Source organism: Hypomesus transpacificus, chromosome 9 (assembly GCF_021917145.1).
Source record: "Hypomesus transpacificus isolate Combined female chromosome 9, fHypTra1, whole genome shotgun sequence".
In the NCBI taxonomy this organism is placed as follows: Eukaryota; Metazoa; Chordata; class Actinopteri; order Osmeriformes; family Osmeridae; genus Hypomesus; species Hypomesus transpacificus.
Genome location: NC_061068.1, coordinates 3,618,112 through 3,628,244, shown reverse-complemented (window position 1 = coordinate 3,628,244; position 10,133 = coordinate 3,618,112). Strand labels below are relative to the sequence as shown.

The 10,133-nt window shown below is 43.8% G+C and overlaps 1 protein-coding gene across 2 annotated transcripts; it reads left to right on the top strand.

Moving 5' to 3' along the window:
* The first annotated feature begins 876 nt into the window (after window positions 1–876).
* LOC124471428 (copine-3-like) lies at window positions 877–10,125 on the top strand. 2 transcript variants are annotated; one of them, XM_047025911.1, is made up of 16 exons: window positions 877–1,005; window positions 1,370–1,511; window positions 1,644–1,823; window positions 2,523–2,597; window positions 2,829–2,900; window positions 2,985–3,068; window positions 3,294–3,383; window positions 4,569–4,667; window positions 5,134–5,220; window positions 6,519–6,578; window positions 6,988–7,121; window positions 7,680–7,786; window positions 7,927–8,060; window positions 8,228–8,359; window positions 8,571–8,675; window positions 9,004–10,125. In XM_047025911.1, the coding sequence occupies exons 2-16, from the start codon at window positions 1,380–1,382 to the stop codon at window positions 9,115–9,117; spliced, it is 1,605 nt and encodes a 534-aa protein (XP_046881867.1). In that variant the 5' UTR covers window positions 877–1,005; window positions 1,370–1,379; the 3' UTR covers window positions 9,118–10,125. The 2 variants fall into 2 exon arrangements, with proteins under 2 accessions (XP_046881867.1, XP_046881868.1); XM_047025912.1 differs by having other exon boundaries at window positions 887–980.
* The last annotated feature ends 8 nt before the right edge of the window (window positions 10,126–10,133 follow it).

Genomic DNA, 10,133 nt, shown 5'->3' with positions numbered 1-10,133 from the left:
ACCGCGAGAGGAGAATAAGGCGGGCGTGTGTGTTCTTTTTCACCAACTTTGTTTTATCTTGAATAAGCATGTCTCTTGTCCTGGTGTAATCACATGGTTTCTATAAACAAGACATGCCTTAGCCTACCTGATAACGGTTTATGGCTGGACTGGGATGGGCTGAGCAATGTGAAGAAAAATTAATAGGCTATATTTTATGTTTCTATTCACTAAGAGGACTTTTTGAGTCCACACAATTCGAGTGTGTAGCCGGTATTAGACAGTGGAGGGAATATTGGCTCACATTGAAGTTAGTGCCCCTAGATTGCCAAATTATTTTGGGCAGGCAGCAGCACGAGTCTGTTCCCTATTCAAACCACTTACCAGCAACCCCGCCCAACATAGTTCGATAGCCTTAACCAGGCTGTGCGGGACAGACGCACAGTTTAGCAGACAGTTGAGGTTAGCGAACGTTGCATAGTTACCCCAGATAACGATATGTAACTGATTATTAGTCTGCTCCATTAGTGGTATTTTCACAGGGTCTGAAAACCGCATTGCATACCTCCATATGGACATATGTTTATGGTTTAAAGTGGAAACTTACATCATAACGTGCAGCCAGTCGTATAACTGCGGCTCTCTTAACAGACTTGATTGTGCACTTGTGTTTAGGATATGACTGGCTATAAAGCTATATTCTTGCGTGTGTAAAACTGCAAGGCCACTGTGAAATCTAAATGAACTGCTGGGATTCTGTAACATCTTTATTAAAAGAGCATGGGCGCACTTCCGTAAGAGCGTGAGTGATGTATCAGCTGGCCAATAACACCGCTTGCAGAACGGCAGTTTATCCAATGGTAGGGCTGTTACGTAGCTGTTCATGTCCACACCTTTTGTGAACGTCGAGTCGAAAGTGAAATCATCCAGTTAACAGTGACAGTTAAGCTACTTGTACTCAGCTCGACGTGGTGGGTCAACATAGCGTCTGTTTATATCCTGTACGTTGTTGTTGGGTGAAACAAGGTAACTTGCTTTGATCGGAGTTTAATCGTTACCCTTTGATGGTGTTGCGAAACATGTAGTTGCTTTTGGTTAGTCCTGATCTGTGTGGGCTACGCCACCCCAGATTTCTGCCGCGCCCCCTAGCTCCTTCAGACTTGAGCCAAAAAGGTTCCATGTTGAAGCTGTGAAAAAGTCAGTTAGTGCTTTCAGTAATATGCATTTGTGTGGCCAAATCCATCGCTGTGATCGAATCGTTCTGTTCTGAAGTTCATGGTTGTGAAACATTGTAGTTCTATCTCTCAAAAAGAAAAGGGAAAATACGTATTGTTTACCGTGATCTTGTGGGACTTACAAGTTAACCCTATTAACCCGTCGAACTGGTCAGTCTTTTTCAGATGGCGACTGATTGCGTGTCGAAGATCGAACTCTCCATCTCGTGCAGCAACCTTCTAGACAAGGATGTCGGTTCGAAGTCTGATCCGCTTTGTGTGCTTCTGCAGAGCATTGGTGATGACAAGTGGGCAGAGGTAAGAATGAAGCAGGGTGGGTGTGCGGGTGCGTTTGGGTAGACCCGAAGAGATGAGGACTAGACGGCTGTGGGAGAAGAAAATGAGCGGGTGAAGATATTCGTGTGTGTGTGTGTGTATTCGTCCGTGTAGCTGGACCGTACAGAATGTGTGAAGAACTGCCAGGACCCCTCCTTCAGCACGCGCCTGCGTGTGGACTACTACTTTGAGAAGGTCCAGAAGTTGAAGCTGGACGTCTACGACATCGATAACAAGTCTGTGGACCTGAACGATGACGACTTCCTGGGAGGGCTTGAGTGCACTCTGGGACAGGTGGGTCACTCATCAATACCTCCATCACATCTTGGACCGTTTGGTCATCAAAATGATCTTACTACTAACCCAGTCAGTCAGCAACAGGCTGATGCTAGTTGTGGGAATGTTTTTCAGGAACTTTCATTCTGTTGAAATTCCTAGAAAGAGTCCAGGTGATGTTGTCATAGACGTTCAGTGAAAATCCCTAAAGTATTGTGATAATGTCCTTTAACCACTGTAGCTACTGGATAGATGATTCCATCAAACAGATAAAGATCCCATCCTTTATCTTCCCTTATTCAAAATAATCTAGACTAATATAATTGTGTAGACCAGTTTCCCAACCCCTTTTCAGTCATGGCACCCTTCTACCTTCTACTAAAGATTCTACATTTTGTGGCACCCCCCCCACCCCCAAATAAAAATTTACTCTGCATATCCTGAATTCTCCTGATTGAGAAATGTTTTTAACTCTTCCCTCAGTTTGTAGTCGTGCCAAAACCTTGCCGCGTGATGGCCATCGAAAGGCCGTATGTAATAACAAGCTCTGACGTTCCGCTCCCATTTCCTGGCATAAAATTGTCTCTTCAGTGGGCGTGCCTTGATGAAATGAACTAAGCCTATATCTAATGCTCTGTCCGGTAGACAACCCACTGTAGTTGGGCTGTTTTTAGCTAACACCTATGTATGTGTGTGTGTGTGTGTATGTGTCCCAAGATTGTCTCCAGTAAGAAGCTCACCAGACCATTACAGCTGAAGAAGGGCAAGCCTGCTGGCAAAGGAACGATCACTGTGAGTGAAACCGTGTGTGTGTGTGTGTGTGTGTGTGTGTGTGTGTGTGTGTGTGTGTGTGTGTGTGTCACTTGTGGCCAGCATGAACTGGCTTCCTCTGTAGATGTCTGAAGGCACCTTCAATGCCGAAATTTACATTTCGGCATGCATACTATTCTATGTAAATAACTCATTTGTGTCCGTTATGTAAATCTTCTGATTGTGTCTGTGTGTGTGTCGTGTGTGTTCCAGATCACAGCGGAGGAGATTAAAGACAACAGATCCATAGTTCTAGAGGCGGCAGCTAAAAGCCTGGATAACAAGGTAGGGAGAGATGAAGGACAGTAGAGATTTGATGAAGCCTCTCGTCATTTCGGCTCAGCACTTACAGAGGTGTGTGTGTCGCAGGATTTTTTCGGGAAATCTGACCCATTTCTGGAGTTCTTCAAGCAGGGAGACGATGGCCAGTGGCAGCTGGTACACAGAACAGAGGTAAACAACACAACGCTACACACACACCAACACAACACACACACTCAACACACTACACGAAACAGCTACACCCACGCAACGTTTGACACACGCCATAGGTACCTCACGTACACGTCGGCAACACTGATGCGCTCCACACAAGACACACTTGTCAAGTGTGACACTTGTGACAAGAAATGTTCTCATCTGTGGAACATGGAAGACCATTGTGTGTTCCTCTGTCAGGTGGTGAAGAACAACCTGAACCCATCCTGGAAGACCTTCACCGTGCCCCTGCAAACCTTCTGCAGCTGTGACTTGGAAAAGACCATTAAGGTGACTGCCATCTGGAGGACAGGACCATGACACTAAGTCACACATACACACACACTAAAGAAATACTCACATGCTCTGGAAAATTAGTGTCTAACATACGTGTTTGTATCCCCCCCCCCTTTTCCCCTCATTGTGTTGCTTTCTGGTATGAAATGGTCTATGTAAAGTTTAATTTGATTTACACCCTCCACCCACGCAGGGCCTGGCATGCCCTACAGGACCCATAGTCGTATTGTCTGAAAGGAAAAGCTCTTTCTTTGTGTTGATTCCCTGCAGGTTTGTTTCACTGTGAAGCTGTGTTTCCAAAGCCTGTCCTAATGGATAGTAGGGCTGGGCGGTATGGCCTAAAATGTTTATCCGGACGGTAATGGTATACATCATGATATTAGTTATTCTTAAAATGTCATGACAATGCAATCCGCACTGCAGCAGCTAGTCTACCTCACTCGTACCGTTTTTTTTTTTCTCCAAATGTTGCAATGTTTAATTGCCATGCAGAGCGACTTCTCAGTAGCCTACGCGTTCAACAGTAGCCTACATTTATGGGATCGCAAGAAAACTGTTAAATATTTGCATCTCGAGTTAGCTCTAGCTGTAAACAATTATTACATGGCTGAATGGCTACAATAAACATTTCACGATTCTAACCTACCTGGAATTGGATTTGTCAAACGCATTCTGGTAGAGTGTTCATATTGCGCGAATTCATGGCTTCAGGTGATGAAAAAGATTGCTAGTGTTTCCACGTTTGGCTAGCACAATTTGACGACACAACTTACAGAGGCTTCTGTTTGTTGGTCGATGTCGGATAAGTTGAAACCAAACCATTTCCAAACGACAGATTTCTTGAAGGTGGGAAACACTTTACTTAATACATTTATTAATATATCGTGATTCTATGATATGGCAAAATCCATATCATGGCACAACGCAATACCAGTATTCGCGTTCATACCGGTATACCGCCCACCCCTAATGGATAGACTATCAGTCCTGATCTGTGTGTGTGTGTTGGCATGTGTATTACTGGCAGGTTGTGTGTTACGATATGGACGAGGACACCAGCTCTGATATGATTGGCCAGTTCACTTGTACGGCTGCCAAGCTGTTGGAGGGCAAAGAGCGGTGAGCCCCTCTCTCGCCCCTCCTTCTCCTTCTCACCTCTGCTCTCCTCCTCTCCTCTAGGTTCACTGCTCTGACTATGATAACGATGGCTCTCATGACCTCATTGGTGTTTTCCAAACTAGTGTTGCACAGCTGCAGAAAGCTGCCCATGGTTCACCGGTGAGATCATGCTTTTCCTTTCTATCTACAGTACATCAGTGTTCACCCCTTCAGTCTCTCTCTCTAGTATTCTTCACTCCATCCTCTCTCTCTCTCTCTCTCTCTCTCTCTCGTATTCTTCACTCCATCCTTCTCTCTCTCTGTAGTATTCTTTACTCCATCCTTCTCTCTCTGTAGTATTCTTCAACACTCTTGTCTATCCTCCTCTATCCTCTACTCTGTCTTTATTCAACCCCAATTTTTCCCAATAGGACTTTTAGAAACGGTATCTATCTACAGTGGATAGTAACTTTTCTTTTAGGTAGAAATGTTGTTCTTGGTCCCTCCGACTTCAATCTTCATATCAGTATGACATGCTTTAGTTTCTGAAATATATTGAAGTGTGCTTTACAGTGTAGACAGGATCTGATGATTACGATGTGATCAGGTTTCATTGTTTGACCACTAGTGTGCGCTGTGTCCCCAGGTGGAGTTTGACTGTATCCACCCTGAGAAAAAGAAGAAGAAAAAGAGTTATAAGAACTCTGGAGTGGTCATTTTTAAGTCTTGCCAGGTAGGTCTATAATATTGATATTTCCACAGACGTTGACTTGAGTTTACCAGGACTACATTTCCCATAACTCAACAGCAACCCTGTCCTGGTAGCATGTGGCTGTCCATCATGGGACCCTGTGTATATGTGTCTATGGTAACAAGTGGTTGTGTTTGTGCCCATGGTAACTGGTGGGTGTGTTCTTGTCGTAAATAATTATTCCAGTTCCCGTGTATAGTAAAAATAAATCAGAGTGTCGAAGTGAGGAAAATCCTAAGTCCGTACAAGTGAAAAATAAACTAAGTCCAAAGGTTGAAAAGTATTCCAAGTGTAGACAAGTGAAAAATAAACTAAGTCCAAACGATGAAAATTATTCTAAGTGTTGACCCATCAAAAATCAGGCTAAGTCCCAACGTTGAAAATTATTCTAAGTCCAAACCAGTCAAAAATCAGGCTAAGTCCCAACAGATGCACTGAAACTCAGAGTATTGATGCAAAGGTTTATTCCAACACAGGGTAAAAAAGGTATCCAAGTGAGTAAGCTCCCAAGAGCAGACTGGCAAGTTCTCTCCAAATGTCCTCTTATATACTGTATTTTCTGCCTATTATTTGTGTCATTTTTTGCTATTGGTACAACACTGTTGGTCACAGATACATTATGCATCCTCACATTATTGGTACCTTTCTGTTGATGACCATTTCTACGCTTCGTCACCCAATTGGCCCCTATACTAGGGTTTCTGATTACAGAAGTTGTGTCACGTTGGCATCTCTGTCCTTACATAAATCTGACCATGTCCAGGCTCGTGTTGGGTGCACACATATCTTAGACTTTCTTCTAGTTGGTATGGGATGCTTGTGCTTTATAAACATAGAAAACCCCTTGACACAGACCTAGGCCTGACCTGGGTGACAGTTTCAGACTTGGTTTGGAGGAGTTTTCCAGCAGCTTGGCCCTATGTGTACGTTCTAATTTACGGCTAGGCCTCTGCATTCCTTAGAGTGGTACTCCCCTATCTTCCTTTGCTAAAACCAACGTTTCACACCTCTATCGTTTTTACTCAGTCAGAGCTTAGCATCACATTTCCCATAATACAACTTAGAGTATAATATAAGGAATAATTGAGACATTCACTTTTCAATTAGATAGTTCCATAAATGTAACCCATCTCCATCATTTTCAGCAGGGTGACGTCATTTTCTTCATCATTCTCCCTGCAGCTGGCAGCTCAGTACTCGACCCTGTGAATATACGTGTCCATGGTAACAAGTGGTTGTGTTTGTGCCCATGGTAACCGGTGGGTGTGTTCTCCCTGCAGCTGGCAGCTCAGTACTCGTTCCTGGACTATGTGATGGGAGGTTGCCAGATCAACTTCACGGTACGCCACTCTCCCTCCCCAGCATGGTGATGATGAGGGTGGGGATAGCTCACCTGAGTCTCTCATCGTAGCTGGACATGATAACCAGACATGACATCCACATTTCCTGGATGAATAACTCATCTTCTTACTGGGTTACACCTGATAAAGGACATGCAGGCCATATGAAGACATAACACCACAGGAAGTTATCATCCCCAGAGCACAGTTAAAGGAAAAACATGGTCTGGCCAGTATTTGCGACCATATAAAGCTCACATCCTGTATGCCCTAATAATGAATGAAATGTGATTAAATTCCCTATATCTGTATCTGAATATTCTACTGTTCTGAATGTTCTACTGTCTTGAATATTCTAAACATTCCACGGTCCTGAAGGTTCTAAGTGTTCTGTTGTCCTTGTATCCAGGTGGGAATAGACTTCACGGGGTCCAACGGAGACCCTCGTTCCCCCAGCTCTCTGCATTACCTGAGCCCCGACGGGCAGAACCAGTACCTGCTGGCCACCTGGTCTGTGGGTCAGGTGGTGCAGGACTACGATTCGTAAGAGCCTTATATTCTACACCTTATATTCTACACCCTACATTCTACACCTCACATTCTACACCTCACATTCTACACCCTACCTTCTACACCTCACATTCTACACCTCACATTCTACACCTCACATTCTACACCCGACATTCTACACCTCACATTCTACACCTCACATTCTACACCCTACATTCTACACCTCACATTCTACACCTCACATTCTACACCATACATTCTACACCCCACATTCTACACCTCACATTCTACACCCTACATTCTACACCTCACATTCTACACCCTACATTCTACACCCTACCTTCTATGTGAACACCTGATTCAAATTCACAGCTCATTATCCAGCTCTTCAGAAGCCTGGTAAGACCCAATCATTTAAATCAGGTGTGTTAGAGCAAGGGTACATAGAAAACGTGCAGGAAAGGGGATCCCAAGGTCCAGGATTGTGAGGCCTCTATACATTACACCCTAAATACAACACACTAAATACTTCAAACTTAAACACTATACTTACGCCCTGATCCTTCTGCCCTCCTCTCGTCTCCTCCTCAGTGATAAACTCTTCCCGGCTTTTGGCTTCGGAGCCAAGGTTCCTCCAGACTGGCAGGTCTCCCATGAGTTTGCACTGAACTTCAACCCCAGTAACCCCTACTGCCAAGGTATACACCACCTGACCCCTGCCCCCAGCCCCTAGAACTCCTAGTCCAGCAGTACAAACACCCTAGCTGATGTAAGGGGCAAGCTGCACAGATACAGTACTGAGTCCTCAACTACACTGCTGTTTTCTTTGTGTGTGTAGGTGTCCAGGGCATCATAGAGGCTTACCGTTTAGCTCTACCCCAAGTCAAACTGCATGGACCCACCAACTTCTCTCCCATCATCAACCATGTCGCCCGTCTCGCTGTTGGGGGAGCACAACAGAACAACGCATCTGTAAGCTTACACACACACACACACACGCAAACACACACACGTACAGAAAGATACAATACACACACAAAGGCAGACACACTGCTATGTTAAACACGTTTAACTCGTCGTATGATCATCTGTCAGTGACTCGTGTCTTTTTCTCTCTTCCTTGTTTTCTTCTTTCTTAGCAATACTTTGTACTGCTGATCCTGACTGATGGAGAGATCACAGACCTGGACCAGACCCGGGACGCCATTGTAGCCGCGTCCCGCCTCCCCATGTCAATCATCATCATCGGAGTGGGCGAGGCCGACTTCAAGGTGCGAGTGATGATCACCTACTGGAGCTAAAGAAACATAATATATATTAAATAAATCTAAATATAATTTGCCATTTACTTATAATATATAACCTTTTATATTATATACTATATTATTTTATGAGACAAGAAACATTCCATCTAAGACGACTTTGGATTCACAAATTCATTCATTCATATAAACACTCACTGGTTGGTTGGCTGGTTCTCAGGCCATGGAGATGCTGGATGGAGACGATAGCGTGCTCAAGTCCCTGAGCGGGGAGCCAGTGGCCAGAGACATCGTCCAGTTTGTCCCCTTCAGGCAGTTCACCAATGTACGTCTCTTTCACAGACAAGTACCTGTAAGATAGTACCATAGTACCTTAAGGATAGTACATCATTACACTTATATTGTTACACCTGAACGTTCATGCCAATGAAGCATATTGAATTTAACAGTACTTGTTGGATCGTACCTGAATGACCTGGTCGCAGCAAATTAATATAGTACATTAATACAGTACCTGAGTTTTCTGGTCCGTGTTGTAGACTAGCATATCCTGACCAGGACACACCAGTTTATCTTAGCAGCATGAGGTACCTACACTGTAACATATCCTCACAACACTCTCATGGTTGTCTCTCTTTGTTTTCCCTCCCAAGGCACCTAAAGAGGCTCTGGCCCAGAGTGTTCTGGCTGAGGTACCCAATCAGCTGGTGTCTTATTTCAAGATGAGAAAGCTTGACCCTATCAACCTTCCTGGTGCTAAAGCATAGACCCGCCTCCGGGCCATGGATCTACCTCTGGAGCCACATCTCTTTGCCACTGCATCTCCTTACCACAGGGGGCGCCAGAGGTCTATGCTGTCACTTGATCAGACTGTAGAACCACTTTCTGGAATCATCCATGGTTGACTATATAGAGGTTTAGACAACACTCAATGTGGAAGTTTAGCAACAGAACCTACTAGTAGCTACATTTCTCCCTTAAAAACAAAGTTAAACAATTGATTACATAAAGTCCTTACGTCCAGTGAAATTTTACATAAGGATAACCAAGAAAGTACACAAAATACTTTCAGGAGCCAATGTTTAGCTTTTCTTGCCAATCTTGCTTCAGTTACCACAAACTTGTCCCATGTCTGTCCCATATCCATAATGAATGTAGTTTTACAAAAGGCTAAGGGGTAATCAATTGACTTTGTCCAAACCTTGATATATTCAACCTCGGAATCATCTCCAACTGATCTAACAGTGCCTTGAAGACCACTGTTCTACCATGTAATCCCCCTCTTAAGTATTCCTCTCCTGTCTAGATATTCATTTATAGTGTGTGTCTATCATGCTAGCAACGAGGAGACTGGTCTTCTGACAAACGTTATTAATCTTTTTATATGAATTCTATTTAGAATGTTACCATACACACCCTATGTGTCACGTGTTCCACACTTTTCTCCCTCAGAACCTAATGAGCTTGGGCCTAGCACCCTCCTAGCTAGCTGTTAATATTACTAGTTAAACTGTCTGCTGCCTAATGCTTTAGCTGCAAACCAACTTATATGCAAACTAAAAAGCCTTAAATGCTGCATGATAGTTGCTGATTTTATACTATAATCACTTTGCACTTCCTGTCTGATGCTGGACACGTGTTGTGACTCAACAAGGCACGGCCTTGTGTATTATTGGAATACACGCTGCGATAGAATATGCATGTGCTGCAATGGGAAAAGAGTTCAATACCTTTTTCAATTCAAAACATTAGGAATTTATTAAAAACTATTCAATGAAAAGTA